This window comes from Paralichthys olivaceus, chromosome 15 (genome assembly GCF_024713975.1).
Source record: "Paralichthys olivaceus isolate ysfri-2021 chromosome 15, ASM2471397v2, whole genome shotgun sequence".
Lineage (NCBI taxonomy): Eukaryota > Metazoa > Chordata > Actinopteri > Pleuronectiformes > Paralichthyidae > Paralichthys > Paralichthys olivaceus.
The window spans coordinates 3,084,402-3,099,128 of NC_091107.1; the positions used below are offsets into that span (position 1 = coordinate 3,084,402).

Below are 14,727 nucleotides of genomic sequence, written 5' to 3' on the forward strand. Positions count from 1 at the left end.
TGTCTCCATCGTTCAGACTGGGTGGGTATCTTCGATTATTGTGACTTGTGATTCTCGGCAGTTGGATTTTTGCCTATTAGCAGTACTATGGATTCTGTCTCTTAACTTTTACAGGGACTCTATAAAGGAATCGCTCTATTGACGATGAGGAGGGATGATTACAGCCACTAACTCTGTCAATCTATCAAGATTTACTGGAGGAGATAAAAGCCCATTGTTTAATGTTTGCACGGGACCAGGTAATACTGGAACAATGGCCCATATCAAATCATACCGCACTATCATCACTAATAAAATGAATTCCTCTGACAAGCGAATCCATGGCCAGTGTAAAATACTAACTAATACCAATGGATGATGCTGAACCACATTTCCTCCCCCTTTCAGTTTCTCAGTTTCTCAGAGATGTTTATGTTTTGATCATAAAGAGCCAGAAATCACATTCAAATGCAGGAGAAATTATCAGGAAACGAAGGATATATATGTTTCCAAATATCCTGTGAAAACTCAAACCGTCGCTCATCACACCACCGTGATCTCTGCGTGGAAATGTAACTGCCTGTAAAGGTGAAAGTCAAAGTGGCCGAGATGTGCGGTGGAAATAACCCTTAAAAACAAAATGAAAGAGTATCGGGATCAATGCATCTTTCCATCATCTTCTCTTCCCATTTTCACTTAAGGGGTTTTTAATTTATCTTGTTTTTTTTTCCTCTCCTTTTCCTTCTCTTGATTCATCTTCATTCTTTCTCTGCATTTCATTTAAATAGTTTTCTCCTCAAGCCCAGCCGAGGATGACTCCCATTTTCGAGGGAGCAGGAGATGATGAGAGCGCCTCGGCTAAGTGGCTGCAATCAATTGTGATTAGTGGCTGCCGCTACTTTTTGAGAGGAGCACATCAAAGTTTTATTATTGGGTGTCAGAGTGAGTGAGATGGGGTGGGGCGGGGGTAATTACACTCTTACAACCATCCTCCCCCCCACTCGCCGTGAAGTCCAGGCTTCCAAATCACTGCCGAGGCGCCGCCTAAATCCAGAGTATGGGAGCATTTAGCAATAAATGGTGAAACTCGTGGGGGCTTTTCTCTCCCTCCATTTTCAGACTCATAAAACTACCTGTTGTCATAATTTATTTAGTTTTATTGTTTTATGTTTGGCACTGATTACGATGAGCTTTATTCATATCATCATTTCTGGCTTCATGATGCCAATATTTCTAATTGTGTACAACTCACATTAGGACATGATCATTCATATCGCATTTGTGTAAATTTGTTCCTTGACTATTTTTACTATTAACTTTAATTACACACTAACAAAAGCAAAATGAATGCAATTAACTAATTTAGCTTTAAACCTTTCTAGCTCATTGTTTTGATTTGTGAAAGGTTTTCAGCAGCAGAAGCTCATTGAAAAAGCTGCATATTAAAAAAAAAAAAATGTTTTAGCCAAGCTAAAGAAAAATGCAGAATAAATAGTTCTGCCTCAGAGTTAGACGTCGTAAACCGGTGAGTTCCCAGTTGACAATTAACCTGTCCCTAGTGGGTTGAGATAAATTTAACCTTTCCAACCTCATAAAGGAATAAGGAGGCTAAAGTGGCCCCTACGTACATGAAACCATCGAGAAAAGCAAGTTAACCGTTTTATCTCGATGAGCAGAAGAGATCTGAGGTCTGTTAACAGTCTCTGGTGTAAAGGCTGCACAGGGAGTGAGCATCTTTGTTCATCAACCTTATTCATGCTACAAGGCCAAACATTGTTGGGAGCTAAACGCAGGCTGTTTTAGTTAGCCAATGGAAATTCAGTCAATCCAGGAGGATTTAAAAAAAAAAAAAGAAGCTCCTTACTTAAGAAATGATCCTAGAAGATATGTCGCAGTGCAGTTTAAAAAACCTGGGGTGATGTTATGTTAAAATATTTTACCACGGTACCTGATTTATTCATTAACTGATAATACCGGGGTAAAGCAAAACTTCTCATGGGCATAATAAGAGCTTTTCAAAGTTGAACCATGTCCTAAAGTGAACGGGTAAATGACAATAATATATTTCAGACATATGGCAATTTGAGCTACGACCCAGCAGCTGTGTGTTCTGCCTGTGAATGGGCGCAACATCAGCGTCTCTGTGCACGCTGGTTTTTAAACAGCGAAAAACTATTTGTACGAAAGCTTCACGTTTGTCTTTTCCCAGAAGTTCACGGACGGTGATCTTCAGCCCAGTCAAACTTCGTGGGAACCTGAACAGTCGCGTTCGATGCTTCATGCGGGAAAGAGATTTGTCCGTTTCAAACGATGTAACCGTTGATAGCCAAATACGTCCATGTGTCCTTGGTTGATCAGCAATACATCCACCAGGGGGCAGAGCAGCATTGATGGTTTCTGACAACATGTAGACAGTGGAGGACAACGTAGATAACAATGTAGCTAATGTAATGCACGCTGTGATGATGTAGCTCTTAAAGAGGCGATCGTGGCTGTGTCGTAAACGCGGGTCTCTCCTCGAAAGTTTCGCCATCGCTTGAATTTCTGCCTCGTGTCAAATGGTCGTCATTCTGTCATTTCATGTTTCACAGCAAAGAGCCGTTTCGGTTGTGTTTTAAATATGAGAGAAATGTTATTACTTCTACGGTGAGTCTGCGTTTAATCACTCCGAGAAACATTATAATCAATCCATCAGACTCCAGCTGTGTTCGTTGTCGTGCCTGACGACAAACATTCATACACGTTGACTTCTTTTTAACACACAGTGAGCGGCTTTACCACCGACGTGCAGTTATTTTGGCTGCTGTTTACCGTTTTGCTACCATTCCTCTCGCTGCTCTCCGAGTCTGACCTTCTGTGTGTGTGTTAGCGTTTGTGTGTGTGTGTGTGTGTTGGAGGATGTGTATCTGACCCCGCTCCCACACACTGGCACTTAACACATTCTCCAGCATCTAATTTGAAAGCAGAGAGAGAGTTTGAGCAGAGAAAGCAATGCTCTGTTTTTATTTCAAATTAAAATGAAATTGTTGCAGCTCATCTCATTTGTTCACATGACACGAGCCTTACCCGATGTTGTAATAGATCTTTGGTTATAATCATAATTATGTGGCATCTAATTCTTGCTTCTAACTGCTTCCAGTTGAACAATATAATAAACTAATACGCAGATTTAAAGGTGAGTACAAGCTGGAAATGAAAAGCATCAGGGGGGGAGTTAGACCCTGTGCGCTGTATATACCCAAACCAAACCATGCTTACCTTTCATATTATGTCTACCATATATCACAGATACCTTTATGATCTTTAAGGTCATGGGGTCGTGTCTGTGGCCCGACAGGAGGCCGAGATACCCACATTGGTGCGGATGTGGATCAAGTGGCAACATTTTCACCACAATAATTCATTAAAGAAAATTCAATCACATTTAGGGAACTGACATCTGTGAGTTTGTGAAATGTTGTGAAGCTTGACTGAATCTGAGGGGACTGCCGGTGGAGGTGTGCACTCCACTTTTCCGCGGTTTCCCATCCTAAACCCCTTTTAACACCCATGACACATCTAAAACTGCTGTTCGCTGTGCAGTCACAGAACATATCTCATGTTTTGACCTGTTCCTTCAGTTAGGAAATCACATACTCTGCGTGCACTCGTGATGTAGTAGTTCACTTTGAGCGTTCTAATCCTTGGAGACTCCCCAACCTCCCGCAAGGTGAGTGTCAGGCACTCATTCACACTCACCGCCCCCTCCTCAGTCACATACACCGCCTTACAAACACAACTTCTACATACTATTCAAGGGCACGGTTCTGTGTGAGGGTTTGGTATTTATCTTGGTATTTATCTGCTGTTGTGCCGAGCCGCGGTGAGCTGACTCCCACAAGCCGGCTGTCAAGGGCAAGGTGTTCTTCTTTGACGGAGGAGTCTTTGATCTCCTGTGATCCCTCCCAGGCATCTTCGCCGCAGCTGCACTGCTTCATTATGACATGGCCTCCACCAGGCAGCCTCCAAACACCCGTGGCCCCCCTCAGAATAGCACAACTGCCATCTCTGTCTCAAATCCACAGAGGTGGATTATGTTTGTGTGCGCGAGATGGGGAGAGCGAGAGGGTAACGAGACCGAGAGGATGGAGTGCTTTGAAAACTGTCACCTGACTGTTAGTTTGTACTTCATTCCCACTAAAAGCAGTTCTAGTGCATTCTGTCATTTCATGAACTTCAATTTTGTTCCTTTCAAAGTAATTGGTTTGTATGATTGTGAGCGTGATGCTTCAAAAAAAAATCGCAGGAGGGATGACCATGAAACGTGGTGACAGGATGTGGAGAGCAAGATCAGATGGTGAAACTCTAGTTGGTATATTCTACGCTAGTTGGTATATTCTACGCAACCAAGTTCCTGGTTGGGAATTACACATTAAATTGGAATATAGGGTATTCTCTGATTATCACGACGTTTTATGAGAAACAAATCTTTTTTTCTTTTATATTTCAATCATATTTTTCGGCCTTGGCGCAGGTATGCGCTCTACTGGGTGCCACCGTATTTCTTAATGACGTGCAGCTGTTTTTTAACTGATCCACAGTTCGACATTACTCTCGAGTTTGCTGAACCTGTTTCCTCGAGTTTAAGCCGCTGACTTTAATTCAGCCGGGCACTTCTGAGATCTGTGGGAGATCGTACCCACTCACCATTGTTACATAGAGCGGGAACAGGCGCCGAGTGGGAATAAAAGAGGCAATGAACCATCAAAATGAATTTGAAGCTGTTATTTTAAGTTATAATAGCTGCATTATGTTGCTCTAAATGTTTTGGGATATGAGGTGATTTTATTTAATCAGACAAAGCGAGAGCTTCACATATTTGGTAGATTGCATTAACCTCGTTCTGTGCTAACCTCGCTGTAGACGTGTGGGTCAAACTCAATGCGGCTCACTGGAAATGCGAGTAATGTGAGAGGATATTAATTAATGCTATACAAATTTACAGGCGCTTCCACTCACACGCTTTGGTTCAAATACCCGTTTTATGATATTTGCTTTAATTTATCAAACGCCTGTCTAATTTTACAGCTGCCTGCAAAATGAACCAGGGAAACTGAGATAAATAAATGCATCACTGAGATTGATTTCCATGTCATCCGATCACATCAAACTGCTTCAGACTATAATTAAACACATTAGATATCAATCACATCGGACATGACGGTGGAGGAAGATCACTCTCTTCTATCTAGACTCTCACACTAGACTCATATTGTAAATCACATGAATTATTATTCATAAGGTTTAGTTTCAATAAAACAAAAAAGCTTTGACTGAACTCTGTAAAATCTGCAGTTTGGGAATCAACAATATTTAGTCACCTTTTTAATTCGGCTATTGTGTTCCCTAAGTTTTTGAATGAAGTTAACAGAAATGAAGTAATCTTTTCATTTGAATGGTGAAAATGAATGAACTGGTTTACTCTTCTGTGATATCAGTATGTTATTACTACCAGCAAACTGTCGTCACCGTTCAAACTTTATATCATTGGAGGAGAAGACTACAACAATCTGCTTCTTCTTCTTCTTTTTTTTTCCTTCACTTGCTTCATGTTGTCTCAACTTTCTACAACTGGTCTGGAATTGAAAATTTATTTTCACTCTGCAAAGGAGCTCAACCGTGATTCAGTTCGACCCAGATGAAGTCCACCTCTCCTCCCACTAAATGTTATTATACCTCCAGTAACACGATGCCAGGTTAAAATCACACTATCCATCGGACTTTAATTGTGAAATTGAAATGTGTTTATTTGTTGACCATGTTTTTGATTCAGGAGCCTGAAGAACATGACTCCAGAATGGAAGCTGTGCCTAGTTTCTCACTTCCGTTTCCCTGCAGGCAGGTGTCATACACTAACAAAACCCTAAACTGCTCATTCTCATCTACTTTTCTTATGTCACTAGAGTGGAACACACCTCGACCCTGTATTCAGACATCCGCCGGTGAAATAAACAAACCGACTCCGAATCTAAACCACTTACGGTAAACAAAACAACGTCATAACAACAATAACACTCCCGTCAGCCGGTCGAGGTCACGTTGACGTGTCGCTTTGACAAGTTACACCGTTGAAATGCAAAGAAGGTAAACGTTAGAGCTGAGATGGAAATTGGTTGCTTTCGTGACGGCTGTGAGTAAAAAGCTGTGAGTAAATATCTGTCAGTGGTTGAAGTCTGTGTTTCCCTTCCGGTCAAAACAAAGTAAATTTACTTAACAAAACATAAAGTCCACAGGAACAGCACTTCATTAAAATATGACAGGACACACGACGGTAACCAATACTCACGCCTCATGTCTCTGAAGTAGATGGTCTGCCTGTTGGGGTTGAGCAGCTGTATCACGGAGTCGTCGTTGTTCTTCACCCGACAGCTGATGATCGCCATGTCTCCCTCCACCACGGACACGTTGTCCGTCACCAGGTTCTGACTCACCACTGCAGAACGAGACAAAGACAAGGACGCACACGTTACCCCCAGTGTATGATTCATTTACATGAAGCAAAGACACTTGCGGCGAGGTGTGATTTTCAGGCAACAGACTAACGATGACTTTCAGGTCTGTTAATAAACAGTAAAAAGTAAAAAGTACTAATAACACATGGGATTAATGAGAGAGAGAGAGAAACTTCCCGGTAAAGTAAAAGCCTTAATGATGTATTTCAATCCAGGGATATAAAAAAGACAGAAATATATATAAAAAAAAGCAATCATGTATATCCGATCGCATTTATTCATTCGAGTGATTAGACAAACACTTCTTATGAGTCACATGATATACCTTGAATACCAATCAGCATTTTTGAGATTGCACCCAAACATATCTCTGCTAAGACTTTTCCTCTGCTTCACTTTATTGGCTTAAAATTTGACATTTGTGACGTTCACATGTTTTGCTGTGGGTTTCTGGAGGTTGTGTGCTACGGCTGCGTTACGACATCGGGATATCCACTCTAAAACTGTACACTTTTGTTGTTTTCATTCGTTATTTTTTTTATTTATGTGGTGCTGCCTCCTCATCTATGTGGAAGCTTACATGTCTGCAAAAATCTCACATTTGCTGCCATTGAACTGAAACCAATATTCTTCATTTTGACTCTGTAGTTGCAGAGATTTACACTTTTAATTTGCCCTTTTTGAGCTGGGGCCTGACAAAAGAGGTTAATGAAACAGGGAACATATCATCATCGTATGTCTTCATTTGTTGTTTGTTTCTTCCATAATATAGAGATCAGTTACCCTCTAATCCTCCTTTATTGTATTTTGAAATAATTGATGAGTGGCGACAAAAAAACAGGCGGCGCATTAAAACCCCTTGATGTGTTTCCATTGGAATAAACAGAAGCGAGTGACCTGGGAAAGTGTTCAACGAGCCTGTGGGCTCAGAAACACTGGTCACAGCCATCATCGCTCATCAGCCGCCACTTAAGATTGCTGTACTTCCTTGTTTCACAAACAATATCTCTGCCTGAAGAATGAAAAATGGATTCTTTCGAGCTTTGTGCTACTTTGATTTGAAAAACTGCAGTAATAACATCACAGTCTTTGCTTTGGGGTAGCATCATTGTTGTGGCCGGTGGTGAGGCTCGAGTGGCTTTTGGCTTATTTTAAATGATCGCTACAGAAGCATCGCCAGGCAGCCTGCCAGTCGAGGCTGATGGCGTTTTCCATTTCCATGATGGTGAGATACACAAGCCCTCACACACAGACACACAAGGAAAGATAGAAAGATGAAAAAGTTTTTGAAAGCAACAAATGCTACTTGTGTCACGTTCGGACGAAAAACTTCTTGTTACACTGTTTTTATTCGGGGCTTTTCTAGTCTTATCAAAGTACTTTACAGTACAAGTTAACCCATTCACTCACAAATTCATACACCGCTTCTTTACACTGCACTATTTCTATCACACACTGTTTTCACACTGCAGGACAAGCAGTCAGGCGGTGCCTTGCCCAAGGATACTTTTACATGTGGACTGGAGAAACCGGATATCGAACCACCCACCCTTTGGCTGATGGACAACCTGCTCCTGAGATACAACCACTGTGGTCTGCAGTAACCTGAGTGCTGGTCAACATCTCATCAAAACCAAGTCCAGCAGCTACACACCTCCAGGATTGTAACAGAACAGCACAACGGACATTTTGAAAGGCTCAGCGTGAGTTCTCCTGCAGTGGCTGAAGATTCGGCTCCGATCTGACACTTAGCTGCTGTGTCTTCTACGCTCTCTCTCCCAATTTCAAGATTTCCTGTCAATCAAAGCGATACGACCAAAAAATCTTGAAATTGATCAGACAGCAAGGGCCGGAGGGTGGGGGGGGGGGTCCCACTAATTACATCAGCACCCATGCAATAGATGATGATGAACTAACCAAAGAAAGAAACACATACTGTGTGACAAGGACACACTGGTACATGATGGAAAAAAAAAAACTTTATACAACACTTACATCACATCAGGCAATTATTGAGCCAGATCTTGTGTAATCTGAGATGGACAACGTGTACCCGGCTGAGAGAAAACTTGGAAAAAGGCATAACGTCGTTATAATCACCGTTTACATTTGCATTTATAAAAACAGCCTGACAAAAACATCATCTTCTCAGAGAGGCTAAAAAGGAGCGACTCAGGGGTGGACACGGGGGCGAGAAGCGAAATAAACCAAAAGAACACAGGAAACATCAACCGCTAATTTGCATGCCTCAGTTGTCAAGCACCTCTAAATATCCCTGCCATTTAGGAGACAAGGAGGATGAGGCGAGAAGAGAGAAATTGCATCCTCTGATGCTGACAGATAAGGATAGACAGCTTAACGAACGAGATTCAAATCAGCATCCCTCGGTGGCCCGAATGCAGCCCTAAATAAATGAACCTCGCTGTCTTTAATATTCAAGACCGAGCCTCATTTTTCAAAGATGTGCAAAGGTGGGCAGCGGGGTGGACATCTGGTTATGATAATGTGCTAACATACTACAAAGTGCATTTCAAGGCATCCACTGAAGGTTACAAGGCAGCAGCGGGGCGCTGCGTGGTGTCTGCTTGGTTGTGTTGTAAACCAGTGAAGGTAGTAGGAAGGACTTCAAACGGTTGCTGCCTTGTCAGCTACATAATTGTTCCTGTTGTGCTAAATAAACAACTCTGACATGCTGGAAGATGGTATGGGGAGGCGGGGGGGCTAATTAATGGCCAACAACAACCATGTGCTGTGGCCTCCGAGGACACTGTCAGAGGTGTTGCAGAAAAGCACTTCTGACATCGTGGTGTGCGAAGGCTGTTAGAATCTGAAGTTTTCTTTTTTTATTTATTTTCAAAATGGGTTTTTTTTTTGTTTTTGGGGGGGGGGGGGGGGGCATGAATATCTTAAAGGGGTCGTACGCCAGAGGACCAGGGTGAAGAAGAAGAAAGGCCAAAGACTATTAGAAGAGTTTTATTACTGAGCTACCGACTGTCGATTGATAATGACCCGCGTGACATTTTCACCATGAGCTGATGTCGAGTCACACGGTTCTTCAAGGAGATAAACACGATGGGAGTTTAGACTCAGGTGGAAATTAGGAACAGGGGAGTCTGGTGCAAGGCACTTGGGCACCAAGGTGAGGCGGGGGGGGGGGGGGGGGGGGCCTCCTAATGAGGCCCTGTGCCACTACAGCTGCATGGCTTCAGAGGTTCTGGTTGAAGTACTCTTGGTGGCACCCTTGGGATCCCCTTGAGGAATTGTTCTTGAGACTTTTGCATTTATTGTTGCCCTCAACAGTGAAGTGAAATATCCGCCCTTGAGTGTAGACTGACGCGTGAGGGTAATTAAACTTGCCGATGATTGATGCATCGTGTTATATTTGTGGTAATTATTTATACTTCTAAAGCCCCAAATCTGAAAAACACAGTGGAGTTAGTGGGGTTAGCTTTAAGGAGCTACAGCCTGCTAATAAATTCAGGGGTTGTTGTAAATAACCTTTTCAACATTCTGTGAAATCTGATTATAATGCACTGACGATATGTTTTGCTCTAGATAGAAAATACAGTTTATCTTCCACAGTAATATAATTCTTTAAGTGTAAGTTAAGACATTTTGTAAAATCCGTGAAAAACAGCTGTTTGGACGTGATCGTGACATATGGATCATGACCAAAATAAATATTCTTTTGAGCACCAGAAAACTCAGCGTAGGAAAACAAGCTGCCTGCTTTTCTGTAGAATTCAAGATGAAGCTCCGTGTTGGTGTTTTCAAATGCAGATGAGGTGGATTTCACTTTGTGCTTCACTCCTACCTGTGAAAGCTGCTTTGGAGAGACAGACCGCGACGTCGAGAAGTGTGACAAACATCGGAGCATCAAGTGAACCGACGCAGGGGCCAGAGGACGAGACTACAGATACACTTCCTTCCAACCAGAGTCTCACATTGGAGCTTTTAGTTACTGCTGACACTCCTCCACCGCAGTGAGAGAGACAAACTCTCATAACTGAAATAGACATTATGATAATGGTGCACCAGAGAACGTGGGAGTAACACACTGTATAATTTAGCCTGAGCTGCACTTAATACGTTTCCTCCGTAATGTTTAAATCCATCACTTAATTTACCTCTTTCCATAACGTTGACACACAAATACAGGACAGATGAAGACCACAGGCAAACAGCTGGGGAAAGTACTAATACTACCCAGTCAGAGGCACCATGGGAAAATTATATCAGCCTCTCCACTGAGTTAGTATTCAGCCAAGACTTGAAGTGCACATCTTTCCAATCTCCCAAGAAATATGACCTGCGCCGCCTGGAAACTGGGAATCGGAGCATCAATCTGCATCAATCTGGACCAGGAAACTTTCCACCGCCGCTCGGGAAAAGAAATAAATCACTGTTTTCATTGTTCTGATATTCTCTGGATTTGCAGTCAGACGTACAGACTTTTTTTTTTTTTTGAGAGATTGAGCAAGTATGAATGAATTATGTTTATTGTCATCACCTACGTTGGTACTGTAGCTATTTGCAGAGGCTAGGGGTTAATGGTGCTTCTAAGAAGAAAACAATTATCTCCCAGTGTCAAATTCTTTCTTTGCTTTATTCTCATATATTAATTTCTGTCTTCCTACAATAGCATAAACAATGATACCATGCACTAGATATAATGCAGTGGCCTATAAAGGTATGTCATCCATTAGCATCCATTTATTCTTCGAGGGTCGGATAAGTGACCCTCAATGTCAGCTGTGACAGTGGATGAGAGGTGGAGTGACAAACCATGCACATTCACACCTACAGGCAATTTAGCGACACCAATTAACCTAACCTCCAAACAGAGAGACTCCGACCCCGAACCCAAAACCCTTCTGCTGTGAGGTGACAGAGCAAACCGCTGCACCACCGAGCTGCTCCGACATATAAGTGGTTCGGTATTTATTTGTCAAAGTGTTATCCGGAGTCATGTAGCTCATATTTCCAGCTTTTTCAATGGCCGGTTACATATTTGGCCGATGGCGACGGAAGGGGGCTGGATTCCAGCCTTCTGTCATCCATGTCAAAAAGTTGGAGCAGCCAATCCTAGATTAAAGTTGTCAGACAATGACACAGCACACTGCACGGCACAAAGCTAGCCCGAGGCCCAAATTCACTCAGACAGAAATGGAAGAGAGAAAAATGCCATATTCCATTTGCCTGGGCTAACAGCTGCACGTATCTGTGTGATTCAGTATGAAATGTATGCATATTAATCTGGCCACCGTGACAGTGAGAGAGATTTTAATCAGGAAATAAAACCCACTATAATACTGATGTATAACCGCAGAGGGACATTATCTGGGGTTCGTCCGTTGACTCGTTAGATGAGGCTTTGTTTGTAGATTTTACTCTGCACATGACAAACCACTTACACACAAGGTTGAAGGATAATATGTTGCTGAATATTAATCCACACATCAGTCTGTCTCTGGTTTTCACGTGCACGCTCTCCCCGTGGAGGCATCGGCCTTAAAAACAACGGCTTTTTTTTTAAATTGTATCTGCGGTTAAACACGTATTTTTATTCAAATCTCGTCGTCATCAGACACATGATGCAACGTACAGTAATCCTGTACAATACGCTGCATTTTCTCCAGTAACGTGTTTTCCTCGTGTGCCGCGCGGCTCTCTGCAGTGTGTGTGTGTGATCACCAGAGCCGGGTGAGAGATATTAATTTCCCTCTGACATTTCGAGGAACATGTGTATCTGAGTGAACGCTCAGTGAACAGCTTACAATCATATTTCCTTTTTTTTTTGTTGATGTGGCTGCTGGTGATAAAATGGTGTGTGTGTGTGTGTGTGTGTGTGTGTGTGTGTGTGTGTGTGATTGCAGTCAGTCCTGGTCTGATTACATGTTTTCACAGATGTGCGTGTGCATGTCTGATTATACGTCTTTGTGTTTGCTGCAAGGAGTTGATTTTTGGGTAACTCTCTGAACTCACTGAACAAGTGTACAGCATTATTACAGTACCTGTCGGGCACGCTGACATTTACCATAATAATGGGCACGGGATACACGTAATGATGCAGTAGATATGTATGAGGACAAACTGAGGAAGACCTTTAAAGTTGGGACTTTGTAAATACGTGCTAAACTTAAGGTATAATTCTGGGTTGTGTGTTCTTCATTCTTTCTTCACGGCACGAAGGTTCTGGGTTCGAACTGGAACTGTCCGAGGTCAGCTGTGTTCTACAGTTTTCGTGCAGTGAGACTTTGTATTTCAGCTGCAAGTGGTCAAGATGACCTGGCTGAAAAGATCATCTGGTGACTCGTAGGTGTTGAGAGTGGATGTGGGCGAACAAAGTGCTCAACCGTTGTTAAGGTAACAGAAAGATAATGGCTCTGATTCGCTAAATACTAAAAAAATGAGGCACATCCTACGTCATGCTTTAAGCCAGTGCCAGATCTTTCTCTGACCTTCACTGAGTGCTTTGAGCTGCCGTCTGCACGGAGGTCTGATGCGCTGATATGATTTGGTTATTATCCATTATAACCAAAAGATCCACTGAAAGACAATTTATGATCCACGTCGTAAAGAGTCAGAATGATCCTTTAATTTATGAACATCTTGTGACGCTAGAAAAAGCATTAAAAGACGACGACGAAGCGGTAAAAACCTACGACTTGCTCGTCAAGATATATTTGGTGTTTTACGAGGATCACAGAGTTAAGTGTGGAGCCTCTAATTTCAACCGCAATCCGTGTGAACCGAACAACCCTCCAGCCAGGCCGCTCGCTGCGTGAACGCTGTCTCGGTGCAGACGACTGACGTCTCGAGGCTGCGGAGAAAAGGTCAAGATCCTTGTACGGCCGGACCACTTCAAACAGTGGAATCCCTCTCGGGGAGGATTTGAAGGAGCAGCTCAGTTAAATACGCGTGTCGGACTGTAACTTTTGAGAAAAGTTCAAAGATATGACAGACGGAATTTACGGCGGGAGATACGACCGCTGCCTTCAGAGATCAGACTCTTTAAAATAGATTCTGATTCTGGCTCAGGCAGACCGGACTGTGTATAAAGATGGACGCACATATCTTGATCGCCCCTTGGTGACTTCTGCAGTATTGGTTATAAACCTCACCTCCTCCTAGTTAGTGGATGGGACATGGGTAAAACAAAACAAAAAAGTAAGAGTACATGTGATTTTATGTAGTTCTTATCACACTGGTGCATGTTCAATTGTTCACCAGGATGAAACAGCCGAGACGGATTCACAATCGATCCAGGATCGAGGACCTCGAAACTGCGGCTCCATCTTCCGATCACTAAAGTTCACAATATTGAATTATGAATTTACTACAACTGGAAGTGGAGATGCATCGCCCATCTTTAAATGCATCTATGGTCAAGAAAATTGGTTTCTAAGACACATGCATGTTATCTATGTTGCACCTAAAGGGAAGATGAATCAGTTATGGTGCCTGTGAACGTGCAGGAGGATTATGCAACTGAAGAAATCAACATATAATTTGATCTGTTTTCTATCTCAGGTCTGCACCTTCTCCAGCTTCTACCTGATAAAAGATTTGCACACTCCGGTGAGTCACCACAGAGGTGCTCGCAAATTTCAATTGTTCTATTATTGGTGTTTTGTGGGTCTTCTTATGCGTTTATGAATGTTCCTGAACAGGGACCTGCTTTGTGGAGCCCTGGTGGTTGGCAGGTAACAATATATGATGAGACCTGAGAGTAAACAGCTGCAGTGGTGAGGAGCAAACGAATCAATACACATGGTTTACACACTGGTATGACTTTAAATCTGTGCAGGATTTAAAGTGGAGCGTTATATTCCACTTGAATACGTTTAGATTTCCTCAGTTACAGCGAGACGTTATTATAACATGAGAGTATTTTTCTATTGCAAGAGAATAAATGTGACGATGAAGATGATATTTTAATAAATATGGATATATATTCTTTTATTTTTTTTGGGCTACAGTGAATGTGATTATTTATTATGTCCAATTATGAGCACATCTTTTCTCATTGTGGCAGCACTGTGCTCCTGTAATTCACCTCCTGATATATTGGTATTGAGACTCGGAGAGAGCGAAATAACAAATGACTCCACGATAACTAATAATACATGTCAAGCACCTTCAGAGAGTCCCTCTTCCACATGAGCCACATAAATATCAACCACCAGAAGCCTCACGCAGCGCCAACAGCCGCCTTTCCAGCCCGACGTTGCATTATTCAAAAGCGTAATCCATA

At 42.4% G+C, this 14,727-nt stretch overlaps 1 protein-coding gene across 6 annotated transcripts in view; it reads right to left on the minus strand.

The window, feature by feature from the left end:
* The window catches only part of cadm1a (cell adhesion molecule 1a), a 309,896-nt gene that overhangs the window by 62,360 nt on the left and 232,809 nt on the right, over positions 1 to 14,727 (minus strand). For all 6 annotated transcript variants that reach the window (XM_069509992.1, XM_069509991.1, XM_069509994.1 and 3 more), the window contains one exon: positions 6,305 to 6,451. In XM_069509992.1, the coding sequence (XP_069366093.1) occupies positions 6,305 to 6,451 (147 nt within the window). The remainder of the gene's footprint in view (positions 1 to 6,304; positions 6,452 to 14,727) is intronic.